Source organism: Choristoneura fumiferana, chromosome 13, assembly GCF_025370935.1.
Source record: "Choristoneura fumiferana chromosome 13, NRCan_CFum_1, whole genome shotgun sequence".
In the NCBI taxonomy this organism is placed as follows: Eukaryota; Metazoa; Arthropoda; class Insecta; order Lepidoptera; family Tortricidae; genus Choristoneura; species Choristoneura fumiferana.
In genome coordinates this window covers 19200512-19222940 of record NC_133484.1, presented here as the reverse complement: position 1 = coordinate 19222940, position 22429 = coordinate 19200512, and the positions used below count along the sequence as shown (strand labels likewise).

At 35.9% G+C, this 22429-nt stretch overlaps 1 protein-coding gene across 1 annotated transcript; it reads right to left on the bottom strand.

Annotated features, from left to right (window-relative positions):
• Positions 1–12701: 12701 nt before the first annotated feature.
• LOC141434443 (pancreas transcription factor 1 subunit alpha-like) lies at positions 12702–13942 on the bottom strand. The gene has a single exon (XM_074096862.1). The coding sequence runs from the start codon at positions 13894–13896 to the stop codon at positions 13423–13425; it is 474 nt and encodes a 157-aa protein (XP_073952963.1). The 5' UTR covers positions 13897–13942; the 3' UTR covers positions 12702–13422.
• Between the last annotated feature and the right edge of the window lie 8487 nt (positions 13943–22429).

The following is a 22429-nucleotide window of genomic DNA, read 5'->3' as shown; positions in this document are numbered from 1 at the left end:
GATTAAAAATCCGGGTTTAACAAGTACAAACTACGAGTCTACACGAGTTAGAAATTAGGTAGAACTGACTGACTTAGATGAACATAGGAATATTTTTTGAAATAATTACGGTAGTCGTATTTGAAAATAAATGTTAGGTAATTACCCACTCAAAATAAAAAAAGGCAATTAGGGTGTCTGGGCTTTTCAGTTATTTAAATAAAACTTTAAAATGTAGGTAGCTAAGCTAAATTGAATCTACAGTCTACGATTAACAAAATCTCTGACTGCTAGTTTTTTTTACTTATTAAATTTATCGGTAAAACACCATTACTGACTATACCACTGCTTTTTTACTAATATTATGTAGACTTTATTAGTTTTCTATACTTAATTAAATTATTTGCATCAGATAAAAAGCTACTTAAAGAAAAAGGCAGCGCTGTGAAAGAAATATTCCTCAAACAGTGCATTCCAAAAAATCTATAAAATAGAGATTTCAATATAAAATATTTGTTAAAATTCACTTGTACTAAATCATTTTAAGTATCATTAATTTGTTAAGCGTAACAAAATAGTCGAAATGGACTTAAATATGATAATTCTATGCATAACTAATAAATAATATCGGATTCTATCATTGGTATTGGAATATCGATTTTTTGTACAAATTAAGAAGCTCTCCAGGCAGCGGGGTGCAGTTTTTAGTCGGTAGCGGTATTTTTGACCCTCAACCCTTGCAGCGCATTCGGGTGCCTTTTGACCCTAGGGGGCATGGCCGCCCATAAGAACGTGGCTACTAAAATTCAAGTCGAATACGGTGGATTCTAAGGCAAGAACGTTTGACGAAGCTGAGGAAGATTACTGCAGTTCAAAATTTGCTAAATAAACATATTTAGTCCGCCGGTTAGAATTTCAAAAAGTATAAGACACGAATTTTTCTCTTGAATGAATGAATAAATAAATGAATGAATGAAACGTTTATTGCTTGAATGTGAGTGTTGTCAGTTAAACAAAAAATTATGGACATTGTAATGTAGCTAGTTAAAGTTCTGTGTGACGTCACACCTACGTATACTTTTTACTTAGGAATGACGTCACTGGCCCCCGCTCCAGAACTTTGACGCGTTTTAGCTTTGTCATTTTTTTATTTGATTGGAAATAAAAGAAAGAAAGAAAAAAAATGTTGCCACAAAACCACTAAATAATATTTTTTTTCCGCTTAACCCTTCCCTTACTGCTGGCATTGCTACAATCTACTAATCTACGTATCCATGATACCAACTTCAACTATATCATGAGAAAAAGACAGCAGTAGTGTTGCTTGTGGCAAAAAGGACCGTCTCAGCATAAGCCGCGACCACGCAGCGAGCCGAGGGGCCTCGGCGCTAGTTTTCAGCCAGGCTCTTCCGTCTCTAAGCGCACGTAAACTATGCTAGGGTGAACTAAACTAAACAAAGATAAAAAACATAATATCTAAAAAATATTACCATCAATGATCATAATATTATTAGCCGTTGAACGTCTGGACGTGGGCCTCACCCTGAAGTTGCTTCAGGCCATGTATATCCATAGATGCTATATTTAACTAAATTAAAAAAAAGTTCATGATTCAAACCTCGTTGTTCTTTATAGCACATAAAATTCTAGTCTTGAATCATGTTCATTGTGGCATACACTGCCAAATTAAGGGTTAAAGTCTATCTCACTTGTGTACCTTTCATCTCTATCCACGATGGCGCAAAGAAATTCAGTTCATCGAAAACAATCCAACACAGAAATCGTAATCACATCTAATTAAGTGGTGAAAAGTTACCGATGCTTAGCATTTTTATCAAAAAGCCATAAATTATGACACGTAGCGATGACAAAGCGTGCGATAGGGACCATACTGTATTATTTTCGTATAAATCAAACCACTTTTTGCCGCTATCATACGGACAAAATATAAGAATGTCACCATCCACCGCAGAATAAAGAACGTCCATATTTAAAAAGTCGTTTGAATGTTCCAATAAAATATCTTTCGGTTTTCAAATTCGGAATAAATTTTGTGTCACCTGCGCCTGAGCAACCGGAAGAAGTGCGTTTTCCGTCTTTTTCATCTGAAGCGCTCTGTCCCTCTCCGATTGTCTTTTATACTTTTATCGTTTGTTTTAGTTCAACCGAAGATTTGTATCGAGATAATTTTATGCTTGTTTTTTACGCTATAAATTACGATTGTTCTATAGATGGTGTAGATAGAATCGTGGGTAATTTGTACGGTAGCGTTGACAGGTGACAGGAGGGTAGATATAGAAAAAATGACAGTCATAACATCCACGGTTTTCTTGAGAAAAATATGAAATGCCACTGTAAAAAATATGACCTATAACATTTGATTTTATGGAGGATTTTATTATGATCGAAACTTTCTTGAACAACAAAGTATTAGTTGTTTAAAATTATTTAACTCTTTATTTGCCGTTGACGCACATCTAAGCAGCTTTTCTTTATTTTTTAATAGAAAACGAGGGAGAGGATCATAAAGTAAAGTTTTTCTTCATAAAAACGACCATAGCGGTTTGCCCCATTGCCCGATTTTTGATAGTAGAAGAAATCATTTATTTTCATAACTGGATATCAATTAACCATATGAAATACGCAGGCTATTTTTTACATTTAACATTTATTTACAAAGTATTAAAATAAAATGGATTAGTTGCCTGGGATACAAAATCTAGGTTTGTGGGTAATTCAGTGTCTTTTTAAATTTATTTAATAAAGATCTTTTCGTCTCTATTTTAGTGTTTCATACATTATAATAGAGATGACTTAAATTACTCGTATGTAGTTTAATAAAAATGACTACAAAAATTCGATTGTTTCTCAAACCACCCATTCCTTCAGAAGATGCCTGCACTGTTCCGCTTTGCAACAAAGAGCAAATGACATTACTCTTTGAAGTGAAATCTAAAGTTGATAGAACGTTACGTAAATAGATTACTATTTTGAGATTGAAATAAAATAGTTTGCCATCCAATTAAGCTAAAACTTAAGTCCACTCCCCTTCCTTTCTCAAAAAATGTTAGGTCATTAAAAAACAATCTTATTAATAGCAATCCGTCTTAATGAAGAGGTTTCAATCATACCTATTTAGTTTCCTTTCGTTTTTTCACACAGACTAATTTTTTAAAGTAAAAATTAATCAGAATTCTTCGTACGTCCCCGTGGTTATTGAGTTTAAACTCTATGACTTAGAAGTTAAGGGTGGAGAGAATCGCAAAAAGAAATAGTAAGTATTAATGAGGCAAACCACGCCTTTTCCTTTGGTTTTTATTAATTCTAATAATGTTAACATATTTCATCTCGCTACTGGATTATTTGATATCATTATTTATCTGTTTCTGTTGGGTAAGTTTTTTGGCAGTTATGAAGCAGCAAAATGTATAAGTTTTTAACTAATAACTTTTAGCAGAAAAATCTGCAGTCAAAATCTTAAAATTCATTACATTTTAACTGACTTTTAATTATTTCATATAATAATAATAGTTTTTTATTTCCATAAAAATATAAGTAGGTACCATCAGCCGAATATGTGGTCTACCACCCTAAAGTTGATAATCGTTTGCATGTCACAAAACAATAATGCCAATAGACGTGTCTGTCAACTTGAAAGTTCGACTTTAGCGACATATTCATTTGATAGGACTTTTTAAAAATTGATAGACTTCTTATTTTGCTGATGTTACAATTATCTTAGACTAATATTATTTATTAGTGCACTCGAACCAATGAATCGTGACCCACTATGGAATCTTTTCGTAGAAAAAGTCATAATGACATCGCATTACTTGACAAGGAAATTTATTATGACACTTTAAGTACTGTGAGAACGTTCTACGGTGGGTCGGGAATCAAATGGTTCGACTGTAATCTCATCTCACTACTGGGTTACAGTCTTAGAAAGGTAGTACAATAGGATCAATAAGGTACGTAGGTACCTACCTACTTTTTTGTAGTTTAAACGCATTCCTATTTTTTTTTACATTAACCGTAATTGACCCTTATCTTACGCGAGTCAAGCCGCGGGTAAAAGCTAGTTGATAATGATAATAAAACAAACATTCATCGTACATAGGTACCGGGTGTGGCCTGTAATACGAGCAAAAAATGAATACATAGAGCGCCCTCGTCAAACTGAACAACATTAGTTTAGCGACTTTTAAATAATGGAGTCTCTGAATTTTCCTTTTTTCATACTACTTCATCCTATAATACAACTGACGTCGGCTGTCATGCTACAAATATCAAGTATTTTAATTTACATTGCTTCTTCGAATAAACTTAAAAATTAAAAACTAATTATTTTTAAAAGTCGCTGAACTAATGTTGTTCAGTTTGAGGAATATGATCTATGTTTTAATTATTTGCTCATATTACAGGTCACACCCGGTATTTCACTAACAATCAGCATGATAGCTTTTGACGTGGATTTCAACCATTTAATACTGGTCGTTTTTGTAAGCCTGTGCTCTATTTTTCGAAAATGTTCCCATATAATGGTAACGAGACATCAACTATTGGAATTTTAATTAGGAGACAGGAAATAAAGCAAAAAAACTCAAGCGATTAAGTTTTTTTTACAAAATTCATTAAAACACGGCCAATTAAAACAGAGCGATGTTTAAATTTTTTAAAAGCAAATTTACCTAAAACTACTAATTTCGGCTTAAAAAACGTCCATCCAGCTCTATCATTAGAACACGGAACGTGTGAATCTAATGACAGGTGCTGTCAAAGTCCTTGACAGCGGCAACGTCTTTATTCTGACGGACTGTCAAATTTGACATTACGTCGAGTCATGCGCGAAACTCGTAGAGGATTCTGATACGTAGTTATTAGTGTCAATTACTTTGTTAATAGGGTTGCAAGGCATTAAATGTAAAGTGATATCAACGGTTTATCTCTTTATTCCGTTGTTGAAGATTTTATCGCGTCATTCCATTGGTTTTCTTCAAAAGCGCTATACCGATATACGAAACGATATATTATAGGTAGGTAAAAAGACTGGTGGCCTAGTGGTTTGACCTATCGCCTCTCAATCAGATGGCTCTCACCTCTGAGTTTTTCCCAATCCGCAAGTGACTATCAAGCCCTCTTGTTCTGAGAGGAAGCAGTGGACGTTATGGCTGATGATGATATATTATAGGTATACACCTACTGACACTCGCGGAGTCAAGTGTTGGTTTGCAAAGCGTTTGGCTGTTTAATTAGAACTGTCAAGTAATAAGTCTTGCCCTGAAAAAAAAAGTAGATTTTACAACAATACAATACAAGTCTTTATTGCACACCAACACATAGCAAGCAATTACAGAAAAACAGGTATATGCACAGAACAGAGACTTTAAAACGAGCTATTTTACCCGAGGCGTTCATATAGATGGATAGACACGTGAAGGGGAAATGGGTTTAATGCTCGAGTTTTACACTCTGCTTTTCACTTCGATTGCGAGGAAATTAAATAGGAACAGTGGAAACAATTGTCCACTTACTAGAAACCTTTTATTTTTCATGCATTGCTATAAAATTATATTTGTTTAGTTTTATTGATTTATTTTAATTGATTTGATTGATTTTTAGTTTTATATATAAAAAAAAATCCTGGTAACTATTTTCTTTGTGACTGTGCTTTGGTCTTAGACGAAAGTTTTACTTTATGCACTAGAGCATAAAATGTCATTTTATGTAGAAGCATGAGAAGTCAAATATATTTCAAGAGGCACCGTAAATTGGCAAAGATACCTAAACGTAGCTTGACAGGAGCACGGTACTTACTCCTGAGATTGTGCTGCGTAAACAATATTGGAATTATGACAATTAGATAAAAACTACCTACAAATGTTACAAAATTATGACAATTAGATAAATAACTACCTTTATTATGACAAAGTCAGTTTAAAGATTATTTTGTTTATTGAACTATCAATAAATATACAATACCTAACAATTCTCCCAACGTAGGAGAATATAAATCATGTCTTTCGTTGAGTACCAGGTTAATGTGGTTCAATCAAATACAAGAAAGCTCAAATTGACTGATTAAGTTATTTATGTTACAATAGGTTAAAATCAAATTATCAAATTTGTTTTCTCTTCTCACGCTATGTAACCGTTCTTTATAATACCGCCTTACCGCCAGCCAACTGTACACAGCCTTATCTATTACTTGACATTACTCGCGCACGCGCCTAGCGTCTATGAATGGGAGGGGTTCCATTGGTCGCCGCCCGGCCAATCACAGGGCAGCTCATAACGCACGCCTGTTCAATTGTCGAACATAGAGTTATGATATCGGTCGTTAGAAAAAAACAGGCAAAGCAAAGGGGTATTTGTCATAGAACTAGGAATAATAAATGGAAAGAAATGTCATTGTATGTATCTCCTTTCAAATTTATGTCGCCATTTTTTGCGCCTTTCCCGCTGTCAACTAGCACAGGTTTTTTCGCGTTTTCGTATAGATTTTGGTAGATAACGGCACTTGTCAATGGAACGTTATCTATTTCGAACCACAATTTATATACTAACCTTTTTTTAACCCCCGACGCAAAAAGAGGGGTGTTACAAGTTTGACGTGCTTGTGTGGCTGTGTGTCTGTTTGTGGGATAATAGCTCCCAAACGGAAGGACCGATTTTAACGATCAAACTTATAAGATGTTAAAATAATGGAAAACTAGTTTTTACCTGCGGCTTCGCACGCTGTTTTAAACGTTTAAGTTTAGCAGTGAAATTTCGGGATTTAATTAAGTACAAATTCTTTACCTTTACATAAAACACCGAACCTACTTAATCTCATGTCTCTAATCCAAGTAGTTGATATTTTGTGACATCCCAATCCAGTCCCGCGAAATTACACCACATTACATACATTACATACGTACATTTGAAATTTACCACGAGCTTTACTGTGAAGGAAAACATCGTGAGGAAACCTCCACAAACCTGCGAAGCAATTCAATGGTGCGTGTTCCCAATCCGCACTGGGCCCACGTGGGAACTACGGCCCAACCCTCTCATTCTGAGAGGAGGCCTGTGCCTCTGTGAATTACATCCAAATCCGTTCACCTGTTTTAAAAATGAAGGAGTATCTGACAAACACAAAGGCGCAAATACAAAACTTCACATTTATATAAGTAGGGTAACCTTCATCAATATTTAGTCCTATGTCATTATAATAACTTAAAATGAAGGTGTTAATTTACTTTGTTTTCGTTTATAAATATAAGATCATGTCAAGCTTGATGAGGGTTAGTTTGATATCTGAATTAGCTTGAATTATAATAGATATTTTATATCTTCATAGTATAAAATGCTTGACCTATGGCCTCTCAAGCAGAGGATCGTGGGTTCAAATCCCGGCTCGCACCTCTCAGTTTTTCGGAATTCATGTGCGAAATTACATTTGAAATTTACCACGAGCTTTACGGTGAAGGAAAACATCGCAAGGAAACCTGCACAAACCTGCGAAGCAATTCAATGGTGTGTGTGAAGTTCCCAATCCGCACTGGGCCCGCGTGGGAACTACGGCCCAAGCCCTCTCATTCTGAGAGGAGGCCTGTGCCCAGCAGTGGGACGTATATAGGCTGGGATGATGATGATTGTATTTTACCGACCCGATATTTCGTGTACACGCCCACACAAACTGATGTCAAACTGACAAGAGTTTCTATGGGCGCGTCACAAAATATCATGTCGGTATCTCAGATCAGTCGGTATTTCCATGTCGGTATTGTACGTCCGGTAAATAGTGTCACGCTAAGCGTACATTTTGAATTTTGACAGTACTAGGCTTGAATTTAAATGGAGAACAGAAGCCGTATAATTGCCTAACTTTTCTGATGCTCGCGAATCAAATGACAGTTTTTGTATGCGGAATTGGTCGTTTGATTGCGATCGCGAGGGTCAGTGACGTTATAGGCAATACGGCCTCAGGTGAGATAGAAGTCAACTGCTAGTCTGTTTTAAAGTTAAAAAAAAGGATTAACTAATATTAATCGAAACTTACATAATCATGAACTATTTATTGCGAAAACAATAAGTAGGTATTTATGAGTTGGAATCGCGAAATTTTATAACAAGAATATATATATTATATTTTCGACAAAATGAAACATGAAATTACTAAACCTAGCTTCATCTTCAAGTAATAAATCATAGGCTGATAGGTATACCTATATACCTATTATTCCTTCTGGGTTATCTTTTTACCTTGTCCTTTATAAATTAAGGATAATATTGCAGGTGTTATTATAAATAAATAAATAAATTCATTTATTTCGGGCAACTTGGCCCATACAATAAATACCTTACAGACTAACATACATATTTATAATCAATATTTAAAACTAATTTGGTGACAAAACGGCGTGACCCCGTTGAGTCACCGTCCCCGACGTCGCATTCATCTGCTATTATGTAGTCCCTAGTCCAAGTACCTAAATCAATTTGTAGTGTACAGGTACTACAAATTTTATTTAACGAGTAAAATTAAAACAAAGCTCTCACAAGTAAGGATTTAACGAAATTGCGTGGATTAGTGCAAAATCGCGGTTCAAACCAATTTAATACTACAATTACCTTTCGAAGGTCAATACAAAATTAAGGTTAATCTTTATCGCGAGTACGGACATGTAGACAGACAGACAGACGGACAGGATGTGCTGTAATTACGCTGTCGACTAAACTTTACTTGAAGTAAAATTTCAAATTAGAATTGTTCGGTTTTAATACCTAAAGGCTCACGACGATATTTTCTCGATTGAGTGGTCGTGTGAACAGTTTATAGGGGAAATAAGACTACCTAGTTTGTAAAATAACCAGTAATTAAAACTAGAAACTACTAATAATATTTATTTTATACTTATAATATTATAAATCTGTTTAAAAAAATATACCTCGTTGTTTCTTGCCGGATTCTTCTCAACAGAGGTTTTTCCGAACCGGTGGTAGATTTTTTGACTTTGACTCTAGATATGGTGGTGTGGTCTATCTATATAATTATATTTATCCGTTGCTTAGTACTCAACACAAGGTTTGCTAAGCTTAGGGGAGTCCGGGAGACATGCCCAGGTGGGAGACTTGAACCATTTCGAATATCTAATTCAAAGTTCGCGCCACCGGCACCACTGATAGTTCGTGTTATACTCGTACACAAGACTCAACTAGTAGCGCCGCCATATTAGCCGCCATTAGTGCGGTTTGGCAGTAAACGGAGTACACATGTTTCTGTTGCCAAAAGTGAAAAAAACTTTTTTTTGTAATTTTACGCTATTCATATGCCTTGATGGGTGAGTGCTGTTATTTTATCTTATCATATTGACTAGTTATTATAGTTTTACCAACAATGAGCGTTTTAAACATTCGATGTTAGAATTTAGAGAAATAATCACTTAACTGAACTAAAGGGGGTGCGGGAGACTTGATCAATGTAGTAGCAGGGAGACATGACCACATGGTTTAATCCTATTTAAATACGGATTGGCTTTAAATTTATGTCTTTTTTGTTTTAGAAACTCATACCATATAATGCCAGTACAAGGCAAAAGGGGTTCCACCCGAAAAATATTACCAAACAGGAAACGCTGTTGAAAAAATTAAGAATAGTGCAACTATTCGAAAAACAGTAAAAGAGTTAAGAGGAAGGGTTTTCCAGTTGTTGACAGTGAGTAGCGAAGACTAAAGAAGACAAGAACAATAAATCTCTTATAAGTTTTTTTAATAAGTTCAGTATCTGGGTGACCGAGCTCCGATCGAGCTAAAACTCGGTACCAAGCGTTTTCCCAAAAATAAGACCAAGCTAGATCGATTTTTTATCTCCGAAAACCCCTACATACCAAATTTAATCAAAATTGCTGGAGCCATTTCCGAGATTCTGATTATATATATACAAGAATTGCTCGTTTAAAGGCATTAGATTAAGTTAATTTATGTTTAACATCGTGGTACTAGATAATAATCAAAAATGAAATCTAATTGAATCATACTTTAAACACATTCATTCATTCTTTTTTTAAATAAATATTTTTAATTAAACAATAATGTTTTTCACTGTTTTCTCTAATAAATAAATATATGGTCAAATCTCCCGCACCCCCTGATCAACTCTCCCATGGGTTGGGGAGACTTGAGCCATATTCCAAATTTTATAAAAAAATTGCCAAAAATGCAATTATTGTTTATTATCATTTCCATAACACCTAACGATACCTATTTAGGCATGACGTCTACATGCCAAAATCGGGTTACTGCCACTTACGGTTACAACTTTAGCGGCATAAGAGTAAAATGAGGTTCAAGTCTCCCGGACTTCCCCTACTTTGGGACTAGGTCAATTGGTGTGAATTGTCCCGTGATATTTATTTTATTTATTTATGGTTCTCTGTGTTATATACCACCTGTTCGTGTTTTCGTAACATTCAATATTTTTGCATAAACCAGACACAGTTTTTTAATTGGGTGGAGATCAAAAACTTGGGCCACGTTGAATTGTACAGTATCCTGGTTAAAATGTAGTAGATTGTACCATCAGCCAAATAAGTGGTCTATTAATTTTAAAACAAGTTCCTATCAAATGAATATGTCTAAAGTCGAACTTCAAGTTGACAGACATATCTATTAGCATTATTGTTTTATGACATGCAAACGATTATCAACTTTAGGGTGGTAGACCACATATTTGGCTGATGGTACAACAAGAGCATAAAACGAGCCATTTTACCCAAGACGTTCATATAGCCACCCGTTCATATTTTATTTTGTCAATCAAACAAAAAAATACAAACATGAAATGCGTCAAAGTTCGGAAGTTTGGGTCCGTGATTCGATTCCCGTGTCGGGGCAGATATTTGTATGAAAAATACGAATGTTTGTTCTCGGGTCTTGGGTGTTAACTATGTATTTAAGTATGTATCTATCTATATAATTATATTTATCCGTTGCTTAGTACCCATAACACAAGCTTTGCTAAGCTTACTTTGGGACTAGGTCAATTGGTGTGAATTGTCCCGTAATATTTATTTATACATTTTATATTTAATTAATTTTTTTTGCTACTATCCTATTTTCGTTAACCATACAAAACTAATGTTTTGACTTGGTATCGGTAGTAATAAAATAATATTAATTATTTACTAGCTTTTGCCCGCGGCTTCGCCCGCGTGGAATTCGGTTATCGCGCGCTGTTCCTTTGGGAACTGTGCATTTTTCCGGGATAAAAAGTAGCCAAAGAGTGACATAGTGTCACTCTCTGGCCCATAAACTATCTCTATGCCAAAAATCAAGTCGATCTGTCGCTCCGTTTCGACGTGAAAGACGAACAAACATACAAACACTCACACTTTTGCATTTATAATATTCTTATGGATATATTATACATATACATAGTTACAGATAACGTTACTTCTACTGTAAATCTATGTAGTTAGCTACATACGAAAAATGCCTGCTCTAAATATTTTTTTATGCAAATCCAGTAGTCTTGTGAGGTCTTTATCATCATTCATTTCCGCTTTCGTCAACGTTTCTACGAGTGGCAGAACAATCAGTCAGTCTATGCAAATACGGCAGATGCAAAACTTCCTTACAATAAATAACTGGTCAAATGTTGCCGGTTTTAACCTTAATTTTGGGGAGGTGGGAGTGGTTTCTGTAAAGTAAACTTTATAAGAGACGTCCGGTCAGTCAAGGGTTGTGGACAAAATTTATTCGAAACTAGCTGTTGTCCGCGGCTTCGCCCCGTTGTTTTTTCTATATTTTCTTCCATAAAAACCTTCTCCTGACAATAACGAACAGAATAAAAAAAGAATTAGCGAAATCGGTCCAGCCGTTCCTAAGGTTTGCCCTTAGCAACACATTTAACGATTCATTTATATTTATTCGAAATAACAACCAGATTATTCGTAAATGTCAAATAAAATGATCGAATGATTTTTCTCATTCGACTAATTATTCGTGTAATAGGTGTGTAGATAAAATATTATCCGTTTTGTTTATTTGAATTAAATAACTTAGGCGTGAAAGCCATAAAAATGTTTTTCGTGGATGTATCCGAATAAAATAACGAACAAATCATCCGTCATTTTAAAAGCGATCGAATATATTCGCGGATAAATTATTCACGAATAAAATAATTGTGAGCAATTGTTTATTCTAATAATTATTCGGATAAACTCTTATTAGAATAATACCCATCTGTAGACAGGTATGGCAATGATTAAAATTACTTTGAGACACATATTGACAGCTTTGTACAGATGTAGTACCTAAATAATGTTTTGCCATCGTGTTTTGTTCTAAAAGTTCATATTTATCTCTCTTTCTCAACTAGCTTACTGAAGTTTACTGAACCTAATTGAGAAAGAGCGATAAATACGAACTTATCCGACAAAAAACGATGGATTGCGATCAGCGATCAGTATTTCATAGAATTGTAATCAACTGCGACAAAAGTGACATTGGTGATAAAACCATGTTTTGCTAGCCTGTCTTACTTGAGTGGTATTCTCTAGACTTTCCTCGATTTAGACTGTGTTTTCATCTATTGGCAATTGGCATTGAGAAAACTAAAATCAAATATTGATTTAGAATAAAACAACATTTTGATTTTTGTTTCTATCTATTTATTATTAAAAAAACACTCAAAAGGCACTACAAAATAGAATAGAATAATTTCTATGATAAATCTTTTTCATGAGTTAAATATTAAAATCAAGTGAATGGAACTCTGCAATCATAAATCACAAGTAGGTCCTACTACTCAAACATAAGAGAATTTAATTTTAATCTTTAATTAAATTATTTTCCACTCGTTCTATATTTCAGGCTTGTTGTGGGAGTAGATAAACCGCCTTGAATATTACTTCAACTAATGTTATCGACGCCAAAATGAAGGAAATTTTCAATACAAGTAAGGATTTAAAAATTAAAAATAATGAATAAAATTCAAACATACTTCGTATATTTACAAATAAACATTGCTTGACCATCGTCATAAACACTATTTATCTAATAGCACATAACAAATTTATCTACAATACTGACTTTAATGTTCCTTTAATGGAATGTCTAAACTACATAATACTTGACGGCAAGATGACAAAAACACAACCCATATTAGTTGTATTAAAACTTAAAAATAAATTCAATCGGTAGGACGGATTACACAGGCATATTAACATCTTAAATTTAAGATACATTAAAACATAATAAGCGTGACAGATACGACATATCGTTAAGTTGGTAAACAAGATTGATTGAAGTAAAAACTGGTAACAAACGAGTATTCTGGTACTTAATTTTTACAATAAATAAATCCCTGTATTTATCTAATCTAAACGGTGATAATTTGGCAGATTTAAACTAACACTACACTAAAATGTCTGCAAAACACGGCACTACACGTACCTTTTACTGAAGCAGTTCGTACAGAGCAGCGATGTAAGTTTGCGCCATCTGCAAAGTCTCGTACTTTGACAGTTGACGGTCAGCTCCGAGAGAAGGCAGATGACCACGAAGCCTGTCGAAAGCCTTATTCAAGTTCTGCATCCTCCTCCTTTCTCTTGCGTTTGCAGCCAGACGTCTCCTTCTCAGCACAGCAACGTTGGTAGCTCTTCCTCTTCTTTTACCACCTTCCAGCAGCTCTGAGTCTTCAGCACTGTCTTCTAAAACTTCGTGGGAAACTCCTCGATACGCGATATGGTTCGGTGAGTCTTGGTTGATGCTCCCATCCATAGAAGGTGTTGGTTCTAAGCTCGAACGTCCAGAATCAGGAGACCTTGGCCACGATAAGTAGCAATCTTCAGTTGTATATTCCATCATGACTTCGGAAGGGAACATGTCCTTCTCGGAGTAGAGCAAGCGATGTCCGTAATCGGTCGTCATTGTGTGCGGGTGATACAGGTGCGTGCTCGGTGGGTTACCGCTAGGGAATGCTCTGGGCGCTTACCTGTTCCCGGTTAAATAGATTCCCGAATCGTCGGAGAGAGAAAGCTTGTGGTAAACCGGGTGGGTGCGAAAAGGACGTTAGCGCTTTCGAGAGGGTAATTTAAGGCCAATCATTATTAATTATTTCCTCCCTCTGGCTGCATTGTTAGACGGTATACGTTCGACTTTTTGATCTAGTTTTGTTGTGTTATTGGTGATATTGTTGTTAACTTAGGGGGCTCTTCCGCAATTAAATCATTATTAATATAATGCATTTTTTTTTATAATATAGAAAGTCTAAATTAAAATAAGAACATTTTTGCTTTATTAATAAAAAAAAGAAAACAAGATTGTTTTTCTTGTAAGTACGTTTTAAAACTCGTAATATTTATTGCAAACTTTTCTTTAAACTTTAAAGTTTATAGGATTAAAGTTGTTATTATAACGACTCAATCCCTTCTTCATAGATGCCTGTTAAACTTCTAGGAAAGTTAACAGTCGTTTGTATTTTTATCAGTCACTTTGTCATTAGCCACTGATAAGACAATAACAACAATACCAGCAGAACTGTTAGATTTCGGGATAAATGGATCCTATTATTTATTCTGGTCTTAATGATGAATGTAAAGTTTCATGACAATCGGTTCAGTACTTTTTTTTTATTTATTAGACTGGATGGCAAACGAGCAAGTGGGTCTCCTGATGGTAAGAGATCACCACCGCCCATAAACATCTGCAACACCAGGGGTATTGCAGACGCGTTGCCAACCTAGAGGCCTTATGGGATACCTCACGTGCCAGTAATTTCACCGGCTGTTTTACTCTCCTCGCCGAAACACAACAGTGCAATCACTGCTGCTTCACGGCAGTATTAGCGAGCAAGATGGTGGTAGCAATCTGGGCGGACCTTGCACTCTAGACGTCAAAGCGGAAAAAACATGGAAAAAAACAAACAAACTTTAATATAATATATTACTAAAAGATTTGAATGATGATAGTAAAATTTATGAAAAATGTGCCTAAGGTGGTCAACGTACTTACGATTGGCTCTTCATTTTTTAAATTTTACCTAATATTTTTATTTTTTTATTTAGACCTATGCGGTATGTATTCAAGTATAATCAAGCAAAGTACGGTCAACTAAAAAGCTTGTGCAAAAATTATAATTCATAAGAAAAAAAAATAGTAGGTAAGTACTTTACTTTTATTCTCTTCTACTCTCTACTCGTAAGTGTAATGTAATGACATTCGTGACAAGTAGTCGTGGTGCATTATGCTGTACAAAATCAGGGCGTACAAAATATTGCGCGCGCTGTTAATGTACGTAGTGATAATGTACGACGTGATAATCAAAAACTAATTTTCTCGGCTTATACACAAAAAGACCTAACACCAAGGGTTAAGACGGGAGCTCCGCTACGTTTCGCTCCCGCCTAAATGTGGTTTTACACCGGCGAGGCGAGACGAGACGAGGCGAGACGAGAATTGAAATATGTATGCCGCGCGCGGCAGGCGCGCGAAAATGCATACAAATTTCAATTCTCGTCTCGCCTCGTCTCGTCTCTCCTCGCCGGTGGAAAATAACCATTAGCCTTCTGAACCTAACCTAACCGAGTCGTTTCTGCTCTGATCCATCTTGCTCGCTCGCTTGCTGCCATTGCCATATTTAGTCATTCGAATCGATTGGATTCAAATTATCACGTCGTACAATATCCCTACGTATGTACAGTCGGAGTAAAAAAAGGTTCGTCACCTTAAGATCTATTTTCCTTTGCTCAGTATGAGCGCTAATCTGCTTTACCCATTGAGTAGGACATACTGCGTCAACCTGTCAACCTGCTAAACATAATCAGTTGACCATAGCAACCCTACCACTACACCTTGGCTCTGACAAACACTGACAATTAAATAGAACATTATTTGACTAAAACTTTTACGAAGTTGTTTATGAAAAAGGTTTTGTATTGATATGAAACTAGACATATGTTACAGGTGTATACTATTTTGACCCTTGTTATCATGTCGGGTAAGTATAATTTGATATGCACTTGTCTACTTAGTACTTTGGTTTCAAAACGTAATAAGAGTCTATGACTTTCTAAAGGAATCAATTTATTAACTGTTGAAGGTTTTCCTAACCCCCACTGTACATTACAGCGCGAGCAATATTTTGTACGCCCTGATAATGCGCGACCATGATATTGTAGGTACGGCATGATAATCGGAAGCAATAATGCTTACATTACGTACATTCCGAGTTGTACATTATTGCTTCCCTCTCGAGTGGTGAAAACTTGATCCCATGGGCTTATTAAGCAGCCCCAGTTACGTTTCCAATTATTTCCTACAAGTACAGTATTAAAATAGCTTTAATAAGAACCAGTCCTCACTCGACACCGCTGGAACTGAACCCGCCACACTTTTCACCGGGTCGCGTGAAACATAAGACACGCGAATGTAGGTGGCCCACGGAGGCACGGAGGGATGAGAACTAGATGCGGTAATTTTATATGTTAACATTAAAATTTAAGATAGATAGTTATTTTTAGGATAGCTCTGCCTTCAAAAATTTCAACAAAAAAAAATCAAAAACCAAGGTAAGTATAATGCATGTTTTGTCAGAATAATGCATATGTTTTAATAACTAGTTTGGCTTTGTGAAAATTGAAAAAAAAAATACATGAAAAGAGACACAAAACTAATAAGAAACCAAATATCCTGCAAAAATAAATTTATTAGATAAATTTTAAATTGAATTAAAAAAAACTAAAAGAGAGAAAACAAATATGTACTTGTTTTCTACTAGACAATAGTCTAAAACTATGTTAAGTTATTTTCTGTTCAGTAGACGGGACTCATTTAAAATCGTGACCAGCTGAAATATTATGTACTACTAGACTTGTTTTTAGATCGGAACCCTTAAAGTTTTATCATCCGTCCGCGGCTAAGCTCAGATACCAGTAGTGCTAGAAATCTGCAATACCTATTGCATGGATATAAATATTTAGCAGTTAAGCTGGCAAAGTGGTAGAAAAAATGTAGGATTTTTTTTGTGATATTGTCAATAGATACATATTCAAAAATCATCACGGGACTACAAAGACGATTTTTGATACAATGATATTTGCGAAATAATCAACTTTAAAGAGCAAATTTTGTTAAAATCGAGCATAAAATATTACTTGTTTCACACGGATAGTATGATTTTGCCAGTTATGAAACCCTATCTTGGGCTTGTCCGACACGCTCTTGGCCGGTTTTTTCCGCTTTACTTACCGCATCCACTGCTTTGTGCATCGACGCACGCGCATCTTCCCCGGCCGGTGGTCCATATTTTCAGCGGAGACTGCGCCCCGCGCCGGTTCTCACGTCTCTACCTACGTTACTAATTAGTTCACTGATTTGCTGCTGAGATTTAGTGTTACCAAGATTTTTTACGTAAAAAACCGTCCCGTTTCTTATATTTTCTGATATGACAAACTTGCAAAATCATGGCAATATCATTAAACGCAAGTAAGCGAATTAAGGGTATTTCTTTTTCTTTTAAGAAGCTTTAGCTTTTGACCAATAACGTTAATTATCTAAGTATAGGAATTACATACAAACAGTGAGTGAGTGCATATATTTACCTACTAACACGCTCGATCTACTCATGACCACGGCCACTGTCATCATCTCAGTCAATAAAAATACGATACTGGACACAAGTCACCTCTCAAAATGAGAGGGCATGGGCCGCAGTTCCCAAGCGGGCCCAGCGCGGATTGGGAACTTCACACACTCTATTGAATTACTTCGCAGGTTAGTGCAGGTTTCCTCGGAATGTTTGCCTTCACCGCCACCTCACAGCCACTGGGATATGTTCGAATTTACTCGTATAAAATTAGCTAACTAACTTAGAAAATTTGAAATCCCCGACTTCGTCATTTCAAACTTCAATACCTCCAATGGTTGAACCGATTTTAATGAAACATATAACAAAGAACCACTGTAAAGTTTTTGGTAAAAAAATCATTTTTAATACAAGCTTTTTTTGCTGACTGTTCTTGTATTGTCATCCAAACTACATTTTGCATACCAAATTTCAAGTCGATGCCATTAACTGTTGAAGAGTTCCGTCCTGTGGAGACATTCCTGGCCGGACTACCAGGATGTCACTACCTGATTGTATTATAGCCATACAGACAGACATCGTGCATCGTGCGTTGCAGGTGGTAGAACCTTGTGCAAGGTCCGCCCGGATTGCTACCACCATCTTGCTCGCTAATCCTGCCGTGAAGCAGCAGTGCTTGCACTGTTGTGTTTCGGCGTGGAGAGTAAGACAGCCGGTGAAATTACTGGCACGTGAGGTATCCCATCTTAGGCCTCTAGGTTGGCAACGCGTCTGCAATACCCCAGGTGTTGCAGATGTTTATGGGCGGTGGTGATCTCTTAGCATCAGGAGACCCACTTGCTCGTTTGCCATCCAGTAGAATAAAAAAAAAAAAAAAACATCGGGACCGGTGAAATTAAAAATAAAAGCTTGTAAAACGGGATCAAAATGCCCAAACAGACAGACGGACAGACAGACATTAGCATCGAACATATAGAGTTTTTGCATCGGACGTTAAAATCATTTGCCATTAGAACAGTCTTGCTGTCTTAATATTGAGACGATAGGATCGGAACAAAAACATGTTTTTTCTTCGCCATTATTTCATGGCCCATTAGCCAGAAAGGGTCGTATTTCGTAAGGCTAGTAGACTCCGTGGATGTGGATCTGTGGATTTGTTGTTATTGAACTTTAGATTGAGAAGTGACAATAGCATGGCTCATCTAGAAGCTTAGTGGAATGTACTAAATAATCTTTGCTCTGAAATGTATGATCCCAATAATTCGTGCTCTCAAAAAATTTCTACATAGTAGAATACAATGGAATTGTCTTTATTGCTAAAAACTAAAAGAAACAAAATTATACAATAAAACTGACAACGAACATAACTTTATTTTAATTTATATTTATACTAAAAGCAGAAACAAAAACCAGGTGGGCAAAGGATCCCAATTTTAGCATTGTTACTGGCACTTGAGGTATCCTATCTTAGACCTCTAGGGGCAACTTGGTGTTGCAGGGATGGGCGATGGTAATCTCTTACCATCAGGAGACCCACTTGCTCGTTTTCCATCCAGTCGAATAATAAAAAAAAAATAAACCTACACGAAGATCAGATCTGATCCTTTCAGATCAGGGCATACATTCTGGGCGGTATATCCCAGGACGTATACATTACTTGCGGCCTTCTAGTGGATTGACTGATAACCTAGTGGTTTAACTTAGGGTTCCTAAGGGTCTCTCAAGTAGAGGATCGTGGGTTCGAGCCCGCCAAAGTATATTCTAGGGTAGCTCTAGGTTTGGCTAGACATTGATGAGTCATTCAAAACTTTTTACTAAGTATCCCGTCTGCGCCAGAAGAAGATTATTTAATTGCTAAATTTCAGACTTCGGAAAATATTACAATACATGTTGCCCGCGGCATCGCCCCTGTTGTGATTTTTCTAAATTTTCTTCCATAAAAACCTTCTGTTGACAATAACGAACATAACTAAAAAATAATCAGCGAAATCTATCCAGCCGTTCCATATAAATATTTGGTACTCTATTAGAAAAAAACCTATTTTTTTCTTTGTTTTTTCGGTGAACAAATCAACGTAACTTGAGACGGAAGCTAGTCGTCTGTGAAAAGTTTACAAAAAGTAGACACAAGATACGGTTAGCAAGGGTTACCGTTAACCTGTCCGGGTTCGTTCCGGGGTCCACTTCCGATGAACAGTTACTTTACCGAAATAGGGGTTAGTACAGTTACATTGGATGACAATTTACACTGCGAGCTGAGCGAGCTGAGCTTCGTTAACGTATAGTAACGTATAACTTATTTTTGGCTTAGCATATAAGTTAGATCATTTACATAAACAAGGTAGGTACAGGAATGGGGCAAGAATGGATCGTTGAGGCACTCCCATTTCGACCACAGGTCCCGCCGATACGATCGGCTGCATGAAAGTACTTACAACGAACCTCTATAAAGTCGGTCGATTTAAGTTAAACTAAGTCGGTAGGTAATGAGTCCGCTGTCCGCTCCGTTCCCTGTGGAAATCCGGCATTATTTGCATACAAAAAAAATTATTAGAAGGAAATCTGTGTCTTTGTTGTGATGTAGTGTGTTTTGTTTTCTCAATAAATGTTGTGAGTTTGAGTTTAAAATAATCTAACCAACATAGAAACGTTGAATTTAGGTGAAGTCAAATTTTGATTTAAAAGTTTAATATCTCAGAAACAACTGAACCGATTATAATGAAACGTAGCCTAAGAACCATCGCAAAAAAAACTCGCTTTCACGGAAACCCACTTTGAAATCGGTCCACCTGATTGACAGCTACGATGCCACAGATAAACATACAGCCAGACGGACATTGGTGACAAACAGAACTCATAACACTCTTTTTTACGTCCAGGGTTAAGTAAAAACTGAATTTACATACCACACTTTTTATTGTCTTCCGGTAAATTATCTACTTATTCAATTTGCTAATTCTTATGATTAGATTATGATTTAGTTTACATTCTGAGATCAGAGTTTAGAGCTGATTATCCGCCTGTGTGGCCTAATGCGTTCATCAAATAAATTATCATAATTCATAATAGCGATGTTTGATAACTTGATATAGTTTACTTAATTCAGTAGCGAATTGAGAGGCCTAGTTTTTGTAAGTTGCAAAGACTGATGTATATGTAAATTCAAGCGTAACCTTGAAGAAGTCCATAATGACTAACTACAAAACAAATAAAAATACGAAACTAGATTTGCTTCTTTTTTTTCGCTCCGAAGCGAGAAGGTACCTTATATTTTTTTTTCTACGTACCTTTTGTTTTCTGTACTTCGTGCTATAGATTGTGGTGTTCAAAAAAGAACCATTGTGTTATGTATTGTACCACTTCGCGAAGTATTGCAGTTCAGATATCAAAAACCAGCCAAGAGCGCGTCGGACACGCCCAAAATAGGGTCCCGTAGCCATTACGAAAAAATTAAGTAATATTTTTCTAATGATTTCGTATTTTAATGAAAATTTGCACTTTAAAGTTGAATATTTCGCAAACAAATTACTGAATTGAAAAATCGTCTTAGCAAACCCCTAATGGTTTTAAAAGACCTATCCAACAATATGCCACACTATAGGGTTGGATGAGAAAAAAAAACACCCCCACTTTACGTCTATGGGAGGGGAGGTACCCAAAAAATTTTTTTTACAATTTTTATTGTACCATTTTTTCGGCATAGTTTACATATATATTCGTGCAAAATTACAACTTTCTAGCATTGATAGTCCCTGAGCAAAGCCGCGGACGGACAGACAGACATGGCGAAACTATAAGGGTTCCGTTTTCGCCATTTTGCCTCCGGAACCCTAAAAATAGCCGAGATAACAACTTTATTTCATCACATCTATTGTATTATCATTATCAACTTCGGTTTCTACCACACAAGATCTGGATGTGCCATATAGAAAAGGAAATGATCATAAACGGAAGTCAGTTTCAATATACGGATAAATACAGTCATCAAAGTCAGGACAAGTGTTTAGCAAAATTACAGGGCGGTAGGTTAGAAGTGTAAAATTTGACACCGTTTTTTAAAACTTCTTGGGCGGTAAAGTGGTTTTTTTTAAGGAAATTATAGAAATATCGGGATATTATACCTTTTTGAATTATTATGGCGTATGATTTAAAAAGTGTGGATATTTTGCTAATAAAGGTAAAGTGTGATAACAGTACTAGACGTCTTTGTGTAAATAAAAAACCGGCTAAGGGTACTGAGAGTTCCATACTTTATAGATAAGTTAGAATTAGTTTCCGTTGGTTGTTATCACATTGAATTTTTATATTTGTTGCTATTTATGTTTATTGAGATTGTGACTGATAATGATTAATAGATTCTGTTTGTAACCCCTTCTGGTATACATTTTCAAAATATGTTTGGGTTACCTTGACTGAGCATTCACAAATAAATTAAACTGTTTTTTTAGGGTTCCGTACCCAAAGGGTGCCAACGGGACCCTATTACTGAGACTCCGCTGTCTGTCTGTCTGTCTGTCTGTCCGTCTGTCACAGGGCTCTATCTCTGAAGCCTTAAAAGTTAGACACTTGAAATTTCCACCGATTATGTATTACTGTGGCCGCTGTAACAACAAATACTAAAAATAAAATAAAGTTACAAATTAAAGGGGGTCGTCATACAAGTAACGTGTTTTTTTCAGCGTTTTTTGGTTGCTAGGCGTAATTAGCCGTTGCTAAGGCGACCAAATCGCGTAGCAACGGGTACTATGTCGTTTGAATATTTACCTTTAAGTTTGCGATTTTCATGATGTTTTATAAAAGCTTCGATAGTATAATATAGTGACTCTGATTGTGTGGTTTATTCGTTTTTGTGCAAAATTAATAAAGCAATTTATGAAC